Source organism: Mauremys reevesii, linkage group 16, assembly GCF_016161935.1.
Source record: "Mauremys reevesii isolate NIE-2019 linkage group 16, ASM1616193v1, whole genome shotgun sequence".
NCBI classification, from domain to species: Eukaryota; Metazoa; Chordata; order Testudines; family Geoemydidae; genus Mauremys; species Mauremys reevesii.
Window position 1 is genome coordinate 17,634,894 of NC_052638.1, and position 23,605 is coordinate 17,658,498.

The 23,605-nt window shown below is 37.4% G+C and overlaps 1 protein-coding gene across 4 annotated transcripts in view; it reads right to left on the minus strand.

The window, feature by feature from the left end:
* CYLD (CYLD lysine 63 deubiquitinase) overlaps positions 1 to 23,605 on the minus strand; it is a 42,714-nt gene that overhangs the window by 15,847 nt on the left and 3,262 nt on the right. For 3 of the 4 annotated variants that reach the window (XM_039503292.1, XM_039503293.1, XM_039503294.1), the window contains 10 exons: positions 16,554 to 17,216; positions 15,793 to 16,095; positions 14,074 to 14,179; positions 11,181 to 11,279; positions 9,928 to 10,044; positions 6,868 to 7,247; positions 4,584 to 4,749; positions 3,161 to 3,302; positions 2,621 to 2,743; positions 883 to 974 (listed from right to left, as the gene is read on the minus strand). In XM_039503292.1, coding sequence (XP_039359226.1) covers positions 883 to 974; positions 2,621 to 2,743; positions 3,161 to 3,302; positions 4,584 to 4,749; positions 6,868 to 7,247; positions 9,928 to 10,044; positions 11,181 to 11,279; positions 14,074 to 14,179; positions 15,793 to 16,095; positions 16,554 to 17,060 — 2,035 coding nt within the window. In that variant the 5' untranslated portion in view covers positions 17,061 to 17,216. The remainder of the gene's footprint in view (positions 1 to 882; positions 975 to 2,620; positions 2,744 to 3,160; positions 3,303 to 4,583; positions 4,750 to 6,867; positions 7,248 to 9,927; positions 10,045 to 11,180; positions 11,280 to 14,073; positions 14,180 to 15,792; positions 16,096 to 16,553; positions 17,217 to 23,605) is intronic. The other variant, XM_039503295.1, reaches the window with a different exon arrangement.

Below are 23,605 nucleotides of genomic sequence, written 5' to 3' on the forward strand. Positions count from 1 at the left end.
TCTAATTGAAACAAAAAACCATTCCAATTTTAGTAGCACAGTAGTTATGTCAACTTATCAACTGCCATATTTGGGAGCACAAAATCCTAAACTTTATCTACTAAGCACCAAACAGAACTATAAACAGATGAAGGCTAAACTCTGGATAACAAGGCTTACAGATTAACAAAGCTATCCTACTCCAAAGGGAATTATTTGACCCTGTGAAATTTTATCCTGAGAAGAGGGAAAAAAGCAGAGGAAATAGAAAAGTACGTACAGTATCTGCTAATCGATGCAAGAAATATCTACAGTGGTAACCATTTTTACTTTGTTGGAGGGTCACAGCCTCCATTTTAATATTGATCAGACGGACAGACATCTGCTATCCAGATCTCAATATCAAAGAAAGAGCGGTGGTGTTTTCTTCTCACTCCTAATTGAAGGGATTATTAATTTGCTTCTAGCAGTACCTGCAAAGTACATGCTACTTTCCCAACAAAAAAGGAAGTTAGCTGAGTAGTTGAGCAGTGACTGGTCACAGCTTGGTAATAAGAGATTGACTATAAAATATATTTAAAAACAAAACACAACAAACCCAATTATTCTCAAACCTGTAAGTAAAGGTCAGCTAGTTTCCCCATTAGCATCACAACATAGGTGAGTCTTCAGGAAAGATCTGAATGGGGAAAGGGAAAGGGCCTTATGGATGAGCTCAAGGTCATTCCATGAGGAAGGTAAATTCTTCAATCCCCATCCCTAATCAAAGCTTTGATACTACAGTGATGGGTGCTACAGAAAAATATTTGTATATCTTAACGTATACTATGTAATGAATATATGTTTTCAGTCCCTTCTTATAGCAAGAACTACATATCTAGAAGCAAAAAACTCTACAATTACCTTTTTCCTCAGAAGTGAATCCTGATGCAGCTTCAACTTTTTCAAGTATTTTCCTCAATTTCATTATTTTCGTGGCGCACACATATCCGTAACTACATTAAGAAATTGGTTTAATAAACTATTAGCCAAACCTTTTCATCAAGTCAGTAGAAGAGAGACTTAATAACCAGAGGCTAGAATACAGACTATTTGCTCAAAAAAAAACACCTTTATTTCCTTTATTGATTTTTATAGTATCTGGCATTCCCCGTACAAACCTCAATGCCAGACCTCTTGTATTCTGCAGCACAATGAACCAAGTTCTTTGTCATGGTCTAGGTTTTTGTGACAGAGCGCTGCTGAATTCTGAGGTGCACTGACATATTTGTGATAGCTTCAAGTAATTTCAGAGTTTTATTAAACATGAAACTAATCCTCCTTGTGTTAATTATCTGAATACTAAATGTTACCCAAATTTTAGTTTTGGAATAGTTGTCAATTTAACTTGCACTATCCCACCATATTCAGTTTTCAGTGTGCCATCAAATTTTATAATGACAGTACGCAACAGCATTGCAGAAATTGTTCCAATTAAGAGTATTTCACTTTTTCCTGAATGCTAAAAACTGTGTTTGACACATGGAGGTGGCTGAAGTTTTGTGAATTAGGGAGGAGATGTGTCTCCTCTTTCTATATTGTGGGAAGGTGTAGTGAAAAGCCTTGAAATGTTGGGGGTAGGAGGGAGACAAAAAAAAACAAACAGCTTTTAAATTTTCTGTGCCAGCAATCATTTGATATTTCTTTGGCTGGAGATAGATTCTGCAATCCATTCTGTGGCCCTGGAATCACAGAATACACCAGTGGTGTGCATGTCCTCACTTCTAAGAGGTTCAAAATCCAGCATTTTTCTTCAAAGGAAGAAAGCTAAAATCTTTACAAATAAGCTATTAATGGTAAAACTAAAGTAGAGCTATAGTATATATAAAGTATATATAAAGTATAGTATAACCATTACTAATTAATTATGTTTTCATAGACCCTAGTGGTCTTTTTCTGAATTAAAGAGGAATAATTTATAATCCCCACTGCATATTGCTATATGTCATACTGTAACATTTCCTTTGTTCTATGAGCCTCAAACTTCTCGTCTCTACTCATCATTACCTTTGAATTTCTCTTAATATAATTTGCTAAGTGATTTCAGTGTACGATATGCCCACAAAGCAGAATTTTCTGAAACTTTTTAAAAGCAGTTGTGATTGTTACTAATGACTAATAAGAGAAGAGTCAGTCTGAATCACACAATCCTAACCAGAAGAGAAACTGAGGCACAACAACTGTTTTTCATGCCATAAGTATCCAGATGTTAGGTTGTTCTAACTACCCATGTCTGTCCAAGTCACCACTGGTGCTTATTACCACTTATGTTTGTGCCAACATACATGATTTATCTAAAGCTAGAGACATATTTGTTTCTAGTTCTAGGAAATGGAAATGCCGATACGACTATGCCTTCTTACATTTTTTGTAAGATCATCTGCAGATTAGATAAAAACCAATTAGATTTAAAAAAATAAATTAAAAAAAAAAAATCACCAGAGCTGTTTGTCCTCACCGCCTTACAATAGCGGTCCTCAGGAAGGAACTTTTCATTCCCGTGACATGGTATTGCACAGGTGGCTAGGTATTTATAAAATTTATATTAGACTGGAGACTCATTGGCTAGTTCTGGTACAATGTTTTCTACACATCTACTTACATCCGCAGAGGGTTTACAATCTCTGTCCTTAGCAGCTCTTGAGTTTCACTATAATATTCTACATCATTCTTTTCTTTAGGTCTAAGTAAAACAGTGTCCAAAACAGAGCTAAAAGAAAACAGGCTGAAAGAGGAAAAAAAAATTATTTTCATTCTATAAAACGCTGAGGAGCATAGCTAAGTCTCAGAACAAACCAATGAAGACCAGAGGAGGAAGTAAAGAACAAATCAAGCAAAAATAAATGTAGAAGACAAGAATTCAAATTAAACATTTCATGTTAGGAAGTTATTTAACCCGCTTAGTGAAAATCACAATGCACACTCAGGAGCCAATCCAGTCCTCGTGGACCAATTCAATTGAAAATAATGTTATGCCACAGTAGGCATTACATGTACAATATGTCACTGTTAGTTGCACAGCAAGAATGCAAAACATTCAATACAAATTAGTAATCAGCTACTCTATTCCATTTGTAACATTTCTCCCTCTCACCCACATCTTTGGATTCAGTTGCACAAATTAAAAAAAAAAAAAGCTTACCAGAATAGGGTGGAGTCTAAGTAACAGGAATTGTAATGACCCTGGATACCTTTCTTCTTTCCAATCATGGTCTCTAAACCGTCTTTTTCTGTTTTTGGAGGAGTGTTTTCTTCTACCACTTCACTTAAGTATCCTCCAAAGGCTGAAAATATTTTTTTACAAGTCATTTAAAAGCTTCAAAATTTCACCTCCATCAAGATTTTCCTAAAGTGCTTTGTAGACAACATATTGCTTACATTGAAACCATTCTTTCCCTATACTAGAAAGGGAGACAAGGTTGGTGATGTAACATTCTATTGAACCAATTTGTGTTGGTGGAAGGTAAAAGCTTTCGAGCGACAGAGCTGCTCTTCAGGTCTGGGAAGGAAGCAGAGCAGCATTTATTCTACTATTTACTCTCAGTGAGTGAGAAACATTCTGCAGCAATGGTGCACAAGTCCTTAAAGCCTCACTGATGTCTCATTACCACACTCGGGTTGGGCCTACTACACTGGAATAGAGTTTCACCTAGTGAGCATAAATGAATTTCTCCCTCATTTTTACATGTTTTATTTAAATCATCTTAAAAGTATAAATGTTTAGAAACTCTATTTCTCTTTGCCAAAACACATCTAGCACAAGATCAAGACAGTCTGAATATTCTGCATCCAGAGAATATGCCTCCAATATGTAAACAGGCACTCTTTTCCATTTTAATAAATTGTTAGTATTAACATGCTGATTTTTCCCCCCTCTCAAAATGAGCCATATCGAAGGAGAATGGAGGCGGGCTTACAGTATTTGAAACTGAGATCATATATTGCTGGAGTCGCAAATGTAATTGGCTTAACCTGCACCAAGGGAGATTTAGGAAAAACGTTCTAGCTATAGAGAGAGCTAAGCACCGAAACAGGCTTCCAACAGAGGTTATGGAATCCCCATAATTGAAGGTTTTTAAGAACAGATTAGACAAACACTTGTCAGGGTGTCCTGCCTCAGCACAGGGGACTGGACTAAATAACCTCTCGACATCCTTTCCAACTCTACATTTCTATAAAACTCTCAGCAAGATTGCTGCTGCCATCAGTAAAGAAAGAAATGCCAAGTGTAATTAAAAACTTCAATTTCCAATACATTTCACAATTTACACACTGATCTTTGTCACATGATATACAAGACTGCAATGATAAGAAAAAACTTCTACTACTACTTTTAAGAAAGTTGACCATTTTATTGCTTTAAAGTCATTGACAGAATAATTCACAGAAAAATGTTAAATTATGTTCTGTGCATAGTACTCTCACCATTGACTAATCAGATTAAGTAATGCTTGTACAGCCTTTTAAATGCTACGTATTTCTAGCTGACTACTGCATGAAGAACCAAAATCAGAAACAATGTTACTTCCACATTAGTAAATAATTGAGAAGGACACATTCAATACCTAGAGAGTTGCAGCGTTCAATCTGGTTGGGAACAGGCTGCAGTGACGCAAACCTAGAATCTGGCCTGCAGCTCTTGAGTTTAACAAAGAGAGCCTTTTTTGGGGCACAGGTGAAGTATCTAGTTCCTTTAAATGTTCCATCCGTACAGCTTGCGCATTCATCTTCCTGAAAATGAAACAGAGGGGGTTTACCACTTTTTTTTTAAATTGAAAAAGGTGCATGCAGAACTACTGTCCTAGAACTCCAATTCCTAGGATTCTGGTGATTTAGGCGTTTGACAAGATATCTATGATAAAGACACCTCTACTCAAGTTTTCCACTCTGCGATGCAAGATTGATTTAGGGCTACAAGTTGGTATATATGGCTTCAGCTCATGAGTGATTTATTTTTAGTTTAGTGATAAGAGCGGCAAAGCCACATTTCTCTGCCCTTTAACCCCTCTGCAATCAGATAAGTTTATGGTATTCTCTATGTGGAATTTTTCTCCACCATAAATAATTATCATTTGAATTTTTTCATTGTAGGCTGGGAGGAAATGTCCAGTGCAGCCTCTGTAACAGTGTGAGCATGAAGGAAGTCCGAATGTTTGCAGTATAATTATAACAGGGAACAAAATGATTAAGACTGGAAGATAGCTATTTCAAGAATGCTGTCAAAGGTATTAATGGATATTAAACAGAGGTTAGACCGATTGCAGAAGTGTATGTGCAAGTCCAAAGGCCAAGTTTAGCCCATGGAGTCATAAAACAGCCTGCAGATCATCTGTGACTGAAAATATACGATAAAGGACAAAGCTAATCAGCTGCAGTGGTTTTTTTTGGTGACAACTCAAAATGCACCCACGTACTCATCTGCCTCTAAGAGACAGAGCATGTTTACCATATGTATACTGCTATGATTTTGATGTATACTTGTGTAAAATAGAAAATTATTCTTAAGAGGCATCATATTCCTACATGCACAGAAAATAATTTAGTTGCTGCACAGTCACAACCAGGTCTATGAATACCATAAAAATATCAAAAACATAACACAAATCTGCATAATTTTGCTGCAACTGTGGCTTTATTTGAAATTTGTGTAATTAGCCTTGTAAGTAGAACTGGTTGGGAATTTTCTGTCAAAATGGTTTGTCAATGACAATGCTGATTCATCAAAATTGAAAAGGGGGGGGGGGGACAAAACAAAAACAAAACCACCTTTCTCAGGAACTGTTGTCAGGAAAGATTTTTTGGGACACTCAAATGGGACGTGAAAGACTCATGGACTGGAACCTGAGCTCCCACATCCCAGCAAATGTTTTAATCACTTAGCTATAGTGTCTCTCTCTAGCCCAATAATTATTCTTTATATGAAGTGAAGCTGCTTCAGCACACACACACACACACACACACACACACACAGAGAGAGACAGAGAGAGAAAGAAAGAAAGAAAGAGAAAGGAAAACCCACCCCAAAACAGCCAGTTGCCTTGTGGTTAGAGCATTCTTCATCTGGCAGAGCAAGGATTTGATCTTGGGTCTCCCATATACTAGGTGAATGCTAGTCCCTGGTGGTTAGGGCTATTCTTGGGTGGGTGTGTCTCTTTTCTCTCCCTTCCTCCCACCAAGAAAAATATTTGGAAAGTCTCAGTTTTGTTCCAGTGCAGAACAGGACTTGGAAAGCCATTTCCTGCTCTGCTCTACCTGTAAGTATGATTTAAATCCACTGCTAAATTCAAGTCTCTGAATAGAACTATAGCTACCGTGGAACTATGGTGGCAATCTTTCTGCTAATATTCTACCATCTGACAACAGCCTTCACATTCTGAAGACTATTACAGACAATATTTTATGTAGGTTGTATTCCCTGTCTTTTTAAACAGAAAATGATGGAAGTCCAGTAATTCACAAGTTCTGATGCAGCAGCCTATATAAACTAAGAAACAAATAAAAGGAATTCCAGACTCTTCTACACTACAGATATGTCTAACTAAAAGAACACATTTGTTGCTCACTGAGCAGGCTACAACAGTTTTATCTGTAGTACAGAACAGGCCCCAACCATTTCATAACTTGGTGATGAAACAAAGCTTTAATGGAGTTATAAAACGATTAAATCCTATTCACAAATTTAAACTATACTGCACTCAGATCATGTGACAACTATATTTCAGCCAAGCCAAATTACTTTTGTAGAGTACATGGGCTATGGTCTTCAGCTACAAAACTATTATTTTAAATTGCAAGATAGACAGCAAATAAAACTGTAAACAGTAAAATTGTGCAGTTTGTATTATTTACCAGTTCCAATCCAGCCAAAACGTCATTTACGCCTGGTGGCTGACCAATCCAGCGGATTACTCCATAGAAAGGAGGATTCTCTTTAACTTCAGCCAGTGAACCTGCTTCAAGACCATGCAAGTTATTGACAGGCATTACTGTTGATGGACTTTCCTGGGTGGCAGGAGTGTTCAAATCCCCAATAACTGATTGAACAGACAGAGAGAGGGGACTATGTCCAATAGTACCATTAGTATTAGATGTTTTTGTCAGGCTAAAAGGTAGAGAGTGAAATCTATTTTCGTTAGATAAACAGTTTGTTGGAGGCGGCTGTAGTGGTGGTGAAGAATGACCGAATCCAGAAGATGAGTCGGCAAGTGATTTTGCAAGGTCTTCAGCAACTGTTAAGAAAGAAAGAAAGAAACAAACAAGGGACAAATTAAGTAGCTCGCTCTTGCTTCCCAAAGAAAGGCTTTGTAGGTCAAAAACAAATGTCTTAATGTAGCTGTGGATGAGAAATGTTGAGCCCAGTTATGACTGGTCACTATGCAGGTGCACCAGTAGGTATTCCCTACCACTGCAAGCAGAAACTAGTCACAAATAGTAGATATACCAGGAATCGCTGCCTTCAAACACTACTGGAAGCATGAGACATCCAGGTGAGTAGGTAGGGCTAGACCTGTACTCACTTCCACAGCAATCAACACAACTGGCTGGGCATAGAGCAGGGAACATGCCATGTTGTGCTACTGTATTTGGTGCTTTAAGCGCACTTTCCCAGTATGCCAAAAAGCTCCAAGAATTGTGTGTCCCAGATGCATGTCTTCTGCTGGGGAAGAGTGTCTATCCCCCTTCCTCCTGTATGAGCTAGTACTCAGAATTACATAAAACTTTGCTGAAGGCCTAAATTATTTCATTTAAAATGAAAAGGGCAGCTAATATGCTATTATGCCTGTGGCGCAACATTTCCTGACATCACAAAGCATTGTTCCTTTTGCCCCTCGATTTTTTCTGTATTTATATTCAAGTCTGCCAAACTATGTAAATTAGTTTATAACTTCACCTCTCTCCCTAATGGATAATAATCCATTTCACAAAGTTATCACTCTAAATTAGGCATAATATATTTGCAGTGTTTGCTGAGGAGATTCCACAGCACAATGCAGCAAAGAGCACAGATTTTCTAGGTCAGGGTAGGGTACATTAGCAGGCAACTATAGGAAGGCTTAGCCTGAAGATAAATAAAGAATATAATTTTCTTACACTGCCAATCTTTATAGTTGTGTCCAGGTGTCAGAAATTTAAAGAAATATGCTATGGGGAATAGCCAAAGCCAAAAAAATACCCAGTTGTCTTAATACACATGTCAGCAGGAATCATGGAATGACTTGATAGCTGACAGTTAGTAACTAGTGTAGTATGTTTCACATTTGCTTGTGATTAACTATAGGTTATAAATATCTGCTCTGGGACATCACTTATCCCCTGGGCATAGCATAAGAGTACATTTTGGTTCACGCAGAGACAGGATCTGTCATCTAGTGCTCATACAGGATAAAGTAACTGACTTGCTACCTGAAAAAACGTAAATAAATCATGAGCAATTCAGTGCTAGATAAATGAGGTCACAAGCAGATGTACTAGTACGATACTATTTATAAGCATCTTACATCTTGCCTCAACTTCCTAGCTGGTCTACAATTCACAGCTGGCATTTATAGAGCAAGTAGCAACTTAATTAGGCTGACAAGAAAAGGCTGTTATGTGACAATATTTAAAAATTCCAAAAAACAAAATTAACTCCTTCATGCTTGTTACTTTCCAGGAAATGATAAGTTTCTTATTCACTTTAAATCAGAGGAATCATCTCTCAAATAAACTGAATTTACACTGAAGTAATGCATTTATTATTTACTAGGCAGCCAGGAATGATCATAACTCAGTTTCATTTTTAACAGTTTATGGACTTCAGTGCCCGTTACTGCTGTATGTGCTTTCATTGTAAACCCATGTTTTCAGCAGTTCCCCTCCCCAGTTTCAGCCATAAGAACTCCTTGCCAGATGAAACACATCTGTTATGACCCTAGAAGCAATTTCTGGGGATAGTATAAACCTCTCCGTCTTCTGTTAGCTAAGAGCAAAAACAGTCAAGATTTACTGATTCTACATGTTTTAGGTATTTCCTTAAAATCAAGTCTGCAGTTTCAAGAATAAACTTTAAAAGATCAAAAATGATACAAGCATTTTTGTTTTTATCAAACAAGTGGCTGATTTTGTTGTAAATCTGAATAACTGGTATCCTGAATATGACAAAATATTATGATCCACTTAAAACTGGAGAGTTAATTTAACTTCAGAAGGAGAAGTCAGATAAAACTCCTTTATGTACCAGAAGGAGGTTTGAAAGTATCATCCACATTCAGAGATGTGTCTCAACAATATTATGTGTACAACCTGTCCCCACTTACATACAATGAGTTTGTTACAGACCTACCTACAACAGAGCTGAAAAGCTACCATCTTCAAGCTAAGATTAAGTGTATATAATACCTCTAAGGCAGTAGTGGGCAATCTGCAGCCTCTCAGGGTGATCCGCTGGCAGGGCAGCAGACAGATTGTTTACATTTGCATGGCCGCCTGCAGCTCCTCGTGGCCGCAGTTCGCTGTTTCTGGCCAATGAGAGCTACAGGAAGCAACGCGGGCCGCAGGAACATGCTGGCTGCTGCTTCCCGCAGCTCCCATTGGCTGGGAATGGCAAACTGCGGCCACTGGGAGCTATGGGCGGCTGTACCCGTGGACCGTCAATGTTAAACTCTTTTGCAGCCCACCAGCGGATTACCCTGACGGGCCGGGTGCAGCCCGTGAGCCGCAGGTTGTCCACCACTGTTTAAAGGGGCACTCACCAATGTTTTGGCATGATCAACACACTCATTAACACAGAACATCTATTTCAAAACATTTTAATTCCTCCCCCTCCCCCCAGTAACACTCACTTTCCACTGTGCTAATGACCATATTTAAAGTATAGACTTATGTGAAACAGCATGCATTTGTATAAAAGGGTAACTTATCCCTCATTACCTTCATCAATGTACCATGTGTTTTTTGATTTAGTTTGTGGTTGAGAATCAACTGAAGAGCCATTTAATGTATAAAAAAATTCAGATCTGTTTCTATTTCCAGGCTCGGAGGTAGATCCTAGAAGAAATAGCATGTTTTATTAAAAATACAGAATTTTATTAATAAAAATCCTGCTTTGTGCTCATTTCATTACATATCTTGTACAAGGGCAATCCTGCCTCCCACTTTCCAGGGGAAGCGAGCACTCCTGCAGCAAAGACAACATAGATCAAAGCCTGCACTGAGGTAACATAGCTCCTATTTAATTGTCCAAGCTGAAATTTTATATTATTATATATAACTAGTTACCCTTTAAATAAAAACTATTCAATTAACTAGTTCAGAGCAGAAGAGCAAACTAAGGTCCAATTCCACACTGAACTCCATGCAGGAAGATCCCTGTGTCCACACAGAGTTACACTGATCTCAATGGACATCCACTTAATGTACGACTGGAGCCGGGGAGTGGCGGTGGGGTTATTTTTTTGCAAAATACTCACTTTGTGGATGGTAATTTACAACTAGGCTCGGCAAAAAACTGATTTTATTAAAAAACGACTATAATTTTGACGGCTAACATAAATGTTTATTTAAGCATTTTAAATTTTTACAGTTGTGCAAAATTATGGAGATGGTTCAGATTTATTTAATGAAAGCAGACATCGTGTTTTAACAAATGTTAAAGTTTTATAATTTATGTTTTAACAATGTTAATGTGTCAAAATATACATAGTAAATATTCTTAACCAAATTAATAAGTTCTCAAGTAGCATTTTTCTTGCTTTGCCTATCTGCAATCTCCAATCATCAATAGGTGGTCTGTTTTTTGTTGTGGGGTGGTGGGGTGAGAAATTGTCGTTTACCAACATTTACCGAAAAGTCTAAACTTTCCAAACCTATTTACAACCAACCAATTGAACCGCAAGGAAAACCGAAAAACGCATTCAGCTTTGTATTCTGCTTCCATGCAATATATTTTTTGCATTTCCCTGTAAGTGTTTTTCCCTATGGACATTTTCATGGAAACAGATTTTCTGCTATTTCTCACCTGAAGTCTTTATTATGATTTCACAAAGGACTGACTCTGAGTGTCAAGGAAGAGCAGATGAACAAAAAATATATATATAAATAAAAAGCTCCCTTTTCATACAAACATCCCTAAAAATAAAGTAAGATGGACTATGTTTTTAAGAAGTAAAATTACTCTCAAGTACCTGTGAGCTTTTGCTTACTATGATTGAATAAGCTTTTGTCACCACCACCTCTTGAGGCAAAGGTAAGTTTGGGAGCTCGCCTCTCCTGTGATGCAGTCTCTAGAATAGGCATAGAGGTAGAATTTTAGTTTTCTCATATAGGTGCAAGCATAACAAAGGCAAAAAATAAGTAAGTATAAAACCTTTAAAACCATAGTACAATAAAGCACAATAATGTCCCTCTACTACCACTATGAAGAATCAGTAAAATAAAATATTCCATCAACATTTCTCTTATTAAAAAACTAAGGCCAAAGATTTCAAGCCTGGGTATACAAGGTCAGAGTCTTAACAGGTGGCCCAATTTTCGAGAATACTGGCACATATAGCTCCCATTGATTTAAATGGTATCTGTCGGTGTCTTGAAGAAGCAGATCTACAATGTTTTTTTTTGTTTGTTTTTTGATATCAGGCCTTTTATAATGACTACATCTTGGAATAAATCTGATGTTATGATGAAGGTGTAAGAAATGCTTTAATTTCATTGTGAGGGGTTCCCCCCCCCCCCATTTCAGTAGCTATATTTTATGTACTGTTCCATGAGACATCCTTTAACATTTCAGTCAAGCAACAAGATAAAAAACTTGCATTTGGTGACATGCCAATTTTATTTTTACTGCAAGAAGTTGAAGCATGAAGAACCAAAATGTATTTCAGAACTATCCATGAGATTTTTCATGAGATTATGAATGAGATTAAGAAATAGTTCACTGCTACTGGAAAATCTACAATGTACACTGCAAAATGAAACAATAATAGAACCTTGCAAGAAGGCAATATAGAAGACACAAGACCCCAAAACAGGCATAACTTTAAATGAACTTATGCCACAATCTAGCTGCCCCAAAGTTATATTAATTATACATTTGTTAGGCTGCGCTTTATCTTAATTTGTCTCATATTCTGCATGTGGTCAAAAACACAATTATTAATTGCAAGCCAATTCCTTCCCTCACCATCACGTATAAGATGATCTTTCCCCCCGACTTTACAGAAAGAATTGACAAAAAGTTAAGAGAATTTAAAAAACAGGTCATGCAACAATTTAAATATAATGTTGGTTGCATTGCCTCCTATTTTATGCACAATAAGCTAAACGTAGTTCTTTTAAAACAACAAGTTATCATGCAAGCAGAAAAATTATTTCTTCTGCGTAACATCAGAAGATTTGGAACATGCAACATATCTTTTAAAGAGTTCAAATGAAAAAATCCTCATGTTTCTGAATCAGTATAGTGGTTCATTTGCATTTTAGCAGCCTAACCCCTTAGGAGTAGTACATTTAACACACTTCAGTGACTTCTACTGGAGTATATTAGCTTATCTCTGCCCAGCCATCCAAAACAACATCCCCTGAAGATACTTGGGATTTTTTTGGAAAATTTACCATTTTAACATGATAAAGTGCATAGTGCCTCTTAAGTTCCATCAACTTACCATGACACAGTTGACAATAAAACTGTATTTAAAACATAAAAAGCCTATAGTCATTCCTTCTGAACTGTTAAGCCTCCAAGTCACCAAGGCATTTAAACATATGCTTAACTTTAAGCATGCAAGTAACTCCATTAAAATAAACTAGACTACACACCTGCTTAAAGATAGGTGGTCATATGCTTAAATACCTTGCTGTATTTGGGCATTACACAGCAACTTAGCAAAACTGAGCAGCACAAAACCTAATTTTTGGATGACTAAAAGGTATACTCAGTTGTATTTATTAAGTAAAAAGACCACAAATTATTGCTGTACTTTGAAGTCTACATTTTTAAAGCAGAAAAACTAGATTCACTGAGTTCAGATTTTGTTATATTAAAATCCCTATTCAAAAGAATAAATAAGTTGTTTCCACTAGTGGCATTCCAAGTAAGACCTGCAATTTTGAATACCTTATGATTTTTGTCAAAAATTGCTGCAATAAACATTCTTTACTGATAATATGTGGGAGTCATTAAGAAACCTATTTTCTGGAGGAGAAACAAAACCGAATCTCGTGTACCCCATGTACTGCAAACTAAACAAATGCTTCCATGAGTGGCATTATGTGCATGTGCCATTTCACACCACTTCTCAGTATGAATGTACTCTTGAAGAAAGGTTAATAGTTAGTGTGGGGAGAAGGTTGTAGTTACAGACCACAGCTGTGTAATTCCGCAACTATGCTAGACCCCACCCCCAAAAAATATATATAATTACTACTAAAGGTAACAAATTTTAGTTAGGTGGTTACATATTCTAGCTCAGGATTTTGATTATCACAGAGCACAGTATTTTGACCAGAGCCAGAAAAATCACAATTTGAAAACTGAGGTTTAGTACACCATTTGTGAAGTATCCACACAAAAGGGTTGCAGTTATTATAGGCTAGTTCGTTGAACTGATGTGAACAACAAACTGCATGCATTCCACACAGTTTTAACTTGGATTTTTCAGAAATGATTGCTATAGGTATCTGCTATTTGCCTTGTGTGATACTGGTAAATCACATAGTATTATTTGCATTCTACTGGATGACCTAAGCTTCATTCACACAAGAAATACTTTCTTGTTCCAGATCTTCACAAATTGCTCACCACAAGCTGATGGATGATTAATAAGAATCTTTTCAAGAATGGGTGCACTGCCACCACCAGTACTCAAATATTTATCCACAAGTATTCATAACACTGTTTCCCATCAAAACTCCTCTCCACTTGAATGTTTACTGCATAAACAGAAGGGGTTGCAGATATCAGGAAAGCTAATAAGTGGGCTATATTTAAAAATGTTAATGAACTTATTTTGCAATTAATTATACACTTTGCACTATTTATATATTAACTAGCCAAGTGTTTTTCAAATCCACAAAACATACCTGGGATAACATCATTGATATGCAAGAGAAGTGTACTTTCTACACTTGCAAAACTGCAGAGTTGTATTCCATTGTATCTTCCATCCCAGTTCCCAATAGGATTATCCTAAAAATAAAAAATTTACATCTCAAAGTATTATCCAAAAGAAGTATTTACAGAATTTTAAGAAAACCACACAAATTTGTGGGTTTAGATGCAGGTTTGGCCATATGTGGCAACAAAATTTTGAGTACAGAATTTTTTAAAAATCCATAGTACACTGTAACAGGGTGCTGGCCAGGAGGTCCTAAGCCAGCCGTTAGCCCAGCTCCAATTACGAAGCATTAATTGGGGCTGGCTGAGTTTGCCATGCCTAACTGATAGAAGGGAAGAACCTGACAACCTTATTAGCCAAGGGGCGATATAAGGCTTGCAGGAAGGAAGTGAGGGTGGGAGAAAGGAAAGGAAGGAGCCAAGGGCTATGCGTCCCTGCTTGCTGGAGAAGCTAGCTGTCCCCCAGGTTGCTGGTTTGGAGTGGTCTGTAAATAGAAGACAATGGGAGCTGACACTGTAAATAAAAGGCATTGGTGATTGCACCCAGAAGTAGTCTCTGGCTGATTTGTCGGTGCAGGAGTCCCATAGAGCAAGGGTGAAAAGGAGGCCCTCGTTACATACACCATTCTCAGAATCCATAAATGTTGGCAATAGATAATGTTCCGCTACAATATATTAACATGCAAAAGACATGTGATCAGTAATAAAATTAACAGAAGTGCCCTAAAGATGATAATTAAAATTTTTAAAAAACTATTCTTGATTTAATACTGGTCATCAATACAGAAATGCCACAACTGACGCAATTCTTCATGCAGTGGCACAATAGGTTTTTGCACTATGGAAGACTCATGCTTCTTTTATTAAGAGTTAAAATATTCCACTTATTTATTACATGCATGGGCTTAAAATAAAAAAAAAAAATTACTTCTTCCAGTCTACCTCACAAATATTTCCTGTTTGCATGAATGTGCTATCTGCTAAGCTCTCTTTCTGTACTAATAATTAGGTTAGCTAACCAGCACTGGGGCTGTTCAAACTGATGCTGCAATCAGGAAAGGAAGCATAGGCCAAAACATTTTGCAGGTTCCATCAAAAGCATGGGTATTGTTTATTTTAAGTAAATTTTTCAGAAATTGCTAAGAGTAAGTTTAAAAAAAACACAAGATGAACATGACAATGAAATTTAGAGAAAAGATTTAGTGTTTTATAGGTAGGTAAAGTATTATTCTTCAAAACCTCAGTCTTCTTCCAAATTCAGATGAAAAAAATACTGTGAAGCAGACAAACTGGTTATACCAAAATAAAATCCAAAGCAAAAAAAGGAAAAAGTAATTCAGTGCATTTCTCCTAAAAGCAAAATAAATGTAAAAATCACTCACAAGCCAAACCATTAGTTCAATAATACCAAGCCTCACATGATATCTACGAAAGCAAGTAACTCAGTAGAGGCAACTTAAAATCAGATTATTCTGCCTAAAAACTGTTGAGTCAAATACTATATTGTTACCTCATGCCAAAATAGCTGCTGAATGTCATCTTTATATGTCGGTGTTGATTTCTCACTTTCATGTCATCAGCCTCTATCGAAGTAACTTATAGATACCTGTTTATCTTCTAATTGCATGTACTTTCACTAACACACACATGCAAAAGTTATTTAAAAAAAAATCAGATTTTCTTACCATGTCCACTCCAACAACGTATCCTAAACTTTCGTTTCCTGGTAAGACATCACAGAATATAACTGTCCCATACTCTATACCTTCTCCTATCTTCAGAGAAACCCTGGAGTTGATCTCCAAAGGCGGAAGTTCTACCTGCATCGTGTCAACTGGAGCTGCATAATCACTCTCCAGTTCATTGTCATCATCTTCCACCAACTCTAGTTTGTCCAAGGCAACAAAAACTCCACAATCCTCATCGCATCTGAAAAACTGTTTTCCTTGGTACTGTCCATCAGTAAAGCCTTGGCCACGACCTTCTTCCTGGATTTTGGAAAGAGAAACCAAAATATTAAAAATACTAATATTTTTGTAGGGATTATAATGCATCATTTTGGAGACATTCCAATAAAACAATTAGGACCTGATTCAGCAAGATATTTTCGCACGTGAGTAACTAAAAGCACCTGAGCAGTCATATTGGTTTAAGCACCAGGGCTATTCATATGCTTAAAAAAAGTTAGCTATGTGCTTAATTACTTAGCTGAATTGGAGCCTCATTTAATAAAAATAATAAAAAGCCACCCATAAGTTGTCCTTGCTGCCATCTTACTTTAATGTACTAGAAGTAGCAAAGCTGAAAATAGATGCTTTGTATAATTCTGTATTCAATTTTAAATAATTGCAGAGCATCCAGACCTTCTGGATGGAAGTTCAATTTGTAAAAAATGGCAACGTGACAGTTTGTTTGAGCTCATGTATCAAGCATGCAAAAAACTTACCAGTAGTTCTACTCCAAAAAATATCCCGGATAATAATCTGTCTTGTAACAAGGGTCCCCGGAAGCGAACAACTCCAGGAAATTTATCATCTCCCGACCTCAGCTGTACTCTCACAGGTGAACCAACATCTATGTGCAGGCCTTTACTTAATCGACTTTTGCTTTTAAACAGGCTGTATCTTTCCTCACAGTTGGTAATAGCCAAAAGCAACTCAGCTAGTTTCTCATTTATTTCTATTACATCTTTCTCATCCACAAACAGGACTGGATGCGGCTGTTCCAGAACCTTTAAACAAATCTGCATTTTCTTGCCTTTAGAAGGGATATTTCTGCCGTGTCCCACAGAAGAACGATCTTGAATAAACTGGCTTAGGCTACCCTTGGGTACTTTCAAAAGCTTTTGATTTTGTTTGTCTAAAACACTGCATTCCTGGAGAAGCAAATAAAAGATACGCTCTTCCCAATAGGATGAACTGGCTTTTTCTTGATTCCATAAGCCTGAATTCATTGTGATGAAAACTTTATAAATAAGCACTTATATTCAGGAAAGATGATTTGGTGACATAGTCGTACAGCAGTTACAAAGGAAAATTCCTAGAGGATCCAACATTTGTTTAACGATTCTGTGTCAACTTTGTCAAGGGCTAAATCCAGAACAGAAAGCCTAGGATAAACAAAAACAAACATAACGTAACATTAAGTTTAAGAGAATCACAGTTAAAATTAAGCACAATAGGAATTCATTTTAAAATGCAAACATTTTTCATATACAGTAAAACAAAAGTAGCTGGGTGATGTTAAAGGTAACTTAAAAACAGACAAATATTTTTGCAGAACAAGCTTGTGATTCTATTCCAGTTACCCTTCTCTAGTGTTTTGAATAAAGGAACTACAAAATTAAAATTCAATGACATGCAACAACCACATAAGTTAAAAGGAAAAGGAGGAGTCTTTAATTTTAAGTGACCAGAAAAAGACTAAACCAAATGTATAGTGAGTGAGCTTCTGAGAAGACTCTCTCCACAACAAATGATCCTTTACACATTTTAGTGACTGTCCATTTCTGATACAGCAAAAGTATTTCTGTGTTATATTAAGTATGCTACTGAACATGTATGCAACTTTTTCTGAACCTACCACGTTTAGAAATTTGTAAAGTATTTATTACTATGTAATGCTATTTCCAAGACACAAAGCTAAGTAGTATTTTCATGAAATGAACAAAACCAGAATTTGAGAAGTACAATTTGTGAAGGATACTATGTCTAATACAAATTTTTTTAATCAAAGCTAATGTTTATGAACTAGATCAATTTAGTATTCAACAGTGTATCGTCTTATTTTTTTAACATTATATTTAAAATATATCAGATAACACCCTATGGGATGGAATGAAACTGACTACAGAGAAAGGTTACAGAAACATACCTTACTTTTTATTGTACAACCATGTTTTTCGGTTCTCAAGATCAACACTTGAGCAACAAATCTGAGGATCATGAGGACTAACAGGTAGATCACACTTTTCTGTAACAAATATCTAGAAAAGGCCATCCTGGTGCCCAAAATTGCACTGTACTATTGTTTAGTGATCCAGAATGAAATATTTATCTTGGTAGTATCTCATTTCCCATGCCAGCAGAACAGAGGCATCCCTCTCAGATAAAGGGGTTGGAAGGGCAATATGGGAGTAATTCATCTATTTATTGTGGCTGATTTAGATGCAAAGCAATCCTCTGAAAGAGACCTATTTCTTGCTTATAGTTAGGGAAGCCTACTATAGTACAGCCCCCATATAAGAAGGGGTGCACTTGCTAGAAGAACTGTTTCGCTGTCATATTAGGCACACAAAAAAGTATTTTAGGGGAACAAGGGAACAAATTCAACCTATCTTGAAGACACAAGGTTTAAGATTCAATTTCCTGTGATGCACAAAAGAAGTAGGAGTAATGAAGAGAAGGTGTCTTACAACAATGAAGACTTACAGTGGAAGGAAGGTCAGGTCTTCTCCAAGAAGCAAGAACCTGAAAGTTTAGTTAAGTTATTTGAGCTAGCTCGCTAATGAATAGCTAATGAAATGTGAGAAACACAAGAGATGTTTTATAATGGGATCTGCCATAATAAGACACCACATCAGACAGAACTCACTGCAATACTTATTTTTTAAACAGACAATATCTGATTCTATCCATTCTATTTAAAAGCTATCCTTAAAATGTAGTAAATGTAATGAAACATTTAACTTTTTTGCTTATATTTTAACAATGTAGAAGTGCCAGAGAGAACAGGCTTGAAAGAAGAGGTCATCTCATTTAAATACTGTGGTAAACTGGAATCCATAGGATGTATAAATTAAACTTTAATAAGTAATGTTCCAAAACACTTAATCTCCTGATAGATAATCTGCAGTTAAGTAAAAGAGCTATCTACAAATTGTACTATACTACCTAGATTTAAAGAAAAAAAACTCATCTGAAATACATCACAATTTATTTATATTCAGAAAGTAAAAGTTACCACATAGGCTAAATATATATTCTCCAGCTGAAATTTTTGATGTCTATAACTTTGCTGCATTTTAGTTAGCCGATGAATATTTCACTGATGATTTACTAATCTACCTTCTTATTCTGGTGATTTTGTTGTTGTTCACATCTTTTCTCTTATTGCATTCAGCCAGGCTCTCCCCCAATCTATTAATATTCCTGTCATTCAGTTTGATCCCAAATTTGGAATCTATCCAGAAGCCAATGAAGTGGCTATAGCTATTCATTTGTAACTACCACTCATGCTGATTTTCCCCCCCAAAACCTTTTTTTCATGCTTCAGAACAAACCAAAAGTTATGCTATGACATAGTAGTAGAGGGTTAATGGAAACATCTAAAGCAACCAACCAAACATTTTCTAATCACTAGGCTTTCACAGATTTCCGCACTGAAAAACAATACCTTCTTCTGATGCTCTTTTACAATAATACAGCCATTCAGCTACTGAATACACTTTTTGTTTCATCTTTATTAATAAGGCACATGAATATCAATGTCATTAACATTCTGTATCACTGCGGCAACTGGTAGCACCAATGCATTTAAAAGTCTGTTTGCATTTCCAGTATAAGTCTCAGTTGAAGTACAACATCTGGACAGTTCCAGATCTCACTGAGCTGAAATCTGGTACAGGTTGTCAATCTGTTTTCAAACTAAAATAGAAATACACTATTTATTCTTTTTTTTTTTAAATTAGCCAATGGGAAAATAGAATCAATAGTCTATTTGCTGTTTTTCTTGCCAAACACCAGTAACTTTTTTATTGAAGCTGATCAAGAACTGACAGGATACACTAAGAGTTTGCACATGTGACACATTAGATCAAGTACAAATTACTACAAGTAACCCCAGACACAAAAATCTGAAATTTGATGTATTCATAGTTAATGTCATAACTTATTTTTGTGCACTGATGCCACACAACTTTTTATTTGCAACTCAGAGAGTCAGAAGCCCCATTCTTCACCATTCAATCTTACGTCCTGACCCTGCAAAGACTAATGCACATGCTTAACTTTCCAAACTGAGTGACTGCACTGAAGTCAATGAGCTACCCACATTGTGTAAAGTTAACCACAAACATCAGTTGTTGCAGGATTGGGGCCTTAACCATTTCAAATATATATCTAAAACTTATACTTCATTTAAATATGAAAACACATGAAAAAGAAAATGTGTAAACAAATTTATAAAGCAGTCTGCACAAAAATTTTGAAGGAAAGATGAATCTCTATTTAATTAGGGTTCCTTTGTAACTATTACATGAACTATAGCTTGCTAACTGGGCCAGGTCTACGATGTTATAATCTGATTTAATCAAAAACATTTAATTAAACTAGAAATGTGTAACAGTTTTAATTAGATTATATAATGGTATCCTTAATACAGTCTATGGTCAGTCACTCAGCATTTACAAAGCCTTACAAAGTTCTATTCACTATACCAAGCAATTTTTTTTAAATTATTAAATGGCAAAAAAACTTAATTAGTTCAAATAAGTATACCCGCTGATGGCTTGTGCCTATCCAGAACAGAGTTCTGCAAATCTCAAACTTCTGAAAACCAGGAAATACAGAGTTAAGCTAAACACCCACTCAATCTTAACTCAGTCTCACTGGGGCTGGCAAGAGCCACTGGGATTTGTCTGCATGCACTCCAGTTGCATTCAGTGTTTTAGATATATCAATACTGAATGGAGACAGTAGATGGGACAGGTTGGTAGACCTGTTTGTGATATGAGAAACATCACAGCTCTGGCTGTGATATGAGGAGATGTCAGTCTGAGTCCCTCAATGCCTGTGATCAAAGGAAAGAGGTGTCTGGGTACTCTGAGATTCCACTCTGCATCATTTCAATACAGAATTGTGTAGGTTATGTCAACAGCAGGGCATTGGTGGTTTCTTGCTATGAGTAAGGCTAAGATTTTGCCACAGTTATTTTTAGTAAAAAGTCAGGGACGGGTCACAGATGGTAAGCAAAAATTCACAGGGTCCCCCCACACTGCCCACGGCAACTTGGAGCCACGGAGGGTGAGAGGAGCCACGGCGGCTGGGACTGAAGTGGAAAATGTCACAGAGATCTCTGGAAATCACAGATTCTGTGACTTCCGTGACCTCCATGACAAAATCTTAGCCTTAGCTATGAGTACAAAATTCATGGTCCATTTTGGTCAATTTAACAGTCCAAGTATTTTAAAAATCGCAAATTTCATGATTTCAGCTATTTAAATCTGAAATTTTATGGTGTGTCATGGTAGAGATTCTGACCCAAAAAGGAGTTGAGGGGAGGGGTTGTAAGGTTATTAGGGAGGAGAGTTGCAATACTTCTACCTTACTTCTTCATTCAGAGCTGGGCAGCTGCAGAGCAGCAGCTGTTGGCCAGGAGCCCAGCTCTGAAGGCAGAGCCCCTGCCAGCAGCAGCACAGAAGTAAGGATGGCATGGTATGGTATTGCCACCCATACTTCTGCGCTGCTGCCTGCAGAGCTGGGCCCTCAGTCAGCAGCTGCCGCTCTCTGGCTGCCCAGCGCTGAAAGCAGCAGCGCAGAGGTAAGAGTAGCAAGGTATGAGATTTCCACCCTTACTTTTGTGCTGTTGCTGATGGGTTGCTGTCTTTAGAGCTGGGCACCCGGCTAACAACCGCCGCTCTCTGGCCACCCAGCTCTAAAGGCAGCACAGAAGTAAGGGTGGCAATACTATGACACCCCCCCCGAAATAACCTTGCAACCCCCCTGCAACTCTCTTTTGAGTCAGGACCCGTAATTTGAGAAACACTGGTCTCCCCCAGGAAATCTGAATAGTATAGGGTAAAAGCACACTAAAGGCCAGATTTTACGCAGGGAGAGACCAGATTTCACAGTCCGTGACGCATTTTTCATGGCCGTGAATTTGGTAGGGCCCTAGTTATGAGTATTGTCAGTACTGAAAGCAGTCTGCGGATTTAATGATAGGTAGGAGAAAGCATAAGTTTAGGTGATATCCTGTGTGCAAAGAAGAAGAGTTTATAAAACTGTGAGAAGTTGTAATCTATGAGGGGAGTACGCTCAGTGTTGTAAGTGTAAGACAGGTGCCGGTAGTGCCTGTGCATTGCAATGAAAAGGCAGATTTCAAGCATGTTTTTTATGGGTGTTTTGGGGCATCACTTGAGAAGGGCAGAGTTAAGGCTAAGCAGACATTTACCTTAACTCTCTATTTCCTGTATTTCTGTTTCCAAGAGCTTGAATTTTGCTGAACTTGACATTCTGAAAGGTCATGAGTCATCTCTGGGCAACCTTAACTCCGAGTTAAAGTTTTTACCATTTAATTTCCTTCTGTGGTTTTTTTGTTTGGGGTTATTGGTTTGGGTTTTTTGTTTGTTTGTTTTTTTTAAAAGAGAGAGAGAGAGATGTTAGCTAGTAGGAGACTGTGGTCATTTAGACAGCTGTGGTTCTCACCTAGCTTTACAGTGGATGTACTACTGAAGTACCTAGCTTTTATATAGTGCTTTTCATCAGTAGTGCTCAAAGAATTTTACATTGTTATCCGCATTTTGCAGCTCACATGGCAGAGCAAGGAGAGGGGCTCAGCAGACCAAGGGGAGCAAGGTCCCCCTGATCCCAGACCACACAGCACAGGTAGGACTCACCCAGATCCCAGCACAACCATGGTAGGGTATAATTTTGGGCTAACAGGCTCACCCACCCCTATATCTCCAACTTTCTATACAAACCCTCTCATCCTCTCGCCTCTCACTCCACCAATCCCTATTTCGCCCATTGTACTTAAGCCCCAACCCTCTCTTCCTTTTCTTACCACCCATTGCCATTTATCCCTCTCTCCATAACATGCCCATCCTCCAAAGTAGATTCAAACCTCTCCCCCGACTCCCCATCTACTTTTCCATCCCAATCACCCTCCCCTCAAAGCAAGCACTCACATGTATAATTTATATTCTTTTCAAACACAGTTGAAGCCTTCTCTGAATTATCTTCCATACTCAGATTACCTTTCTCTCTCAAGCCCTACCTACCCCTTGACAGAGGTGGCTTTACCCCAATGTTTACACAGCTCACTCTCAGATTTCTGACAAGGATCTGTGGGTTTCAAACTTAGAAGCTGCTAGAATCTGTGAACTTTATGAAATACTGAATTTTGTCCAGGGGGTTGGGGCTGTATCTCAGGAATCCCTTACTCAAATTAACCCGTATTTGCATCACAAACCCTGTCCTACGCTCCCATGAGACAATGCAAATTTCAAGACAGTCCCTGTAAGCATGCTGATGCACAACTATAATTATATGAAATCAGAAGGAGGATAGAGGAAAAGGACTCTACATATCCATCTGCAGCATGGCAGGCCTAGAGAGGTATGAAGTGACCTATTCATCTCATTGAGATGTTCTCAGCTGAAAGACCATACCCCCGGATATAAATACAGCCTGAAATAATAACTCCATTGTGAACTGCTCCATTCATGTCAGTGGGTGTCTCATCCCCCTTCCTCAGTGCTAGAGAGCCTGTAATATGCAT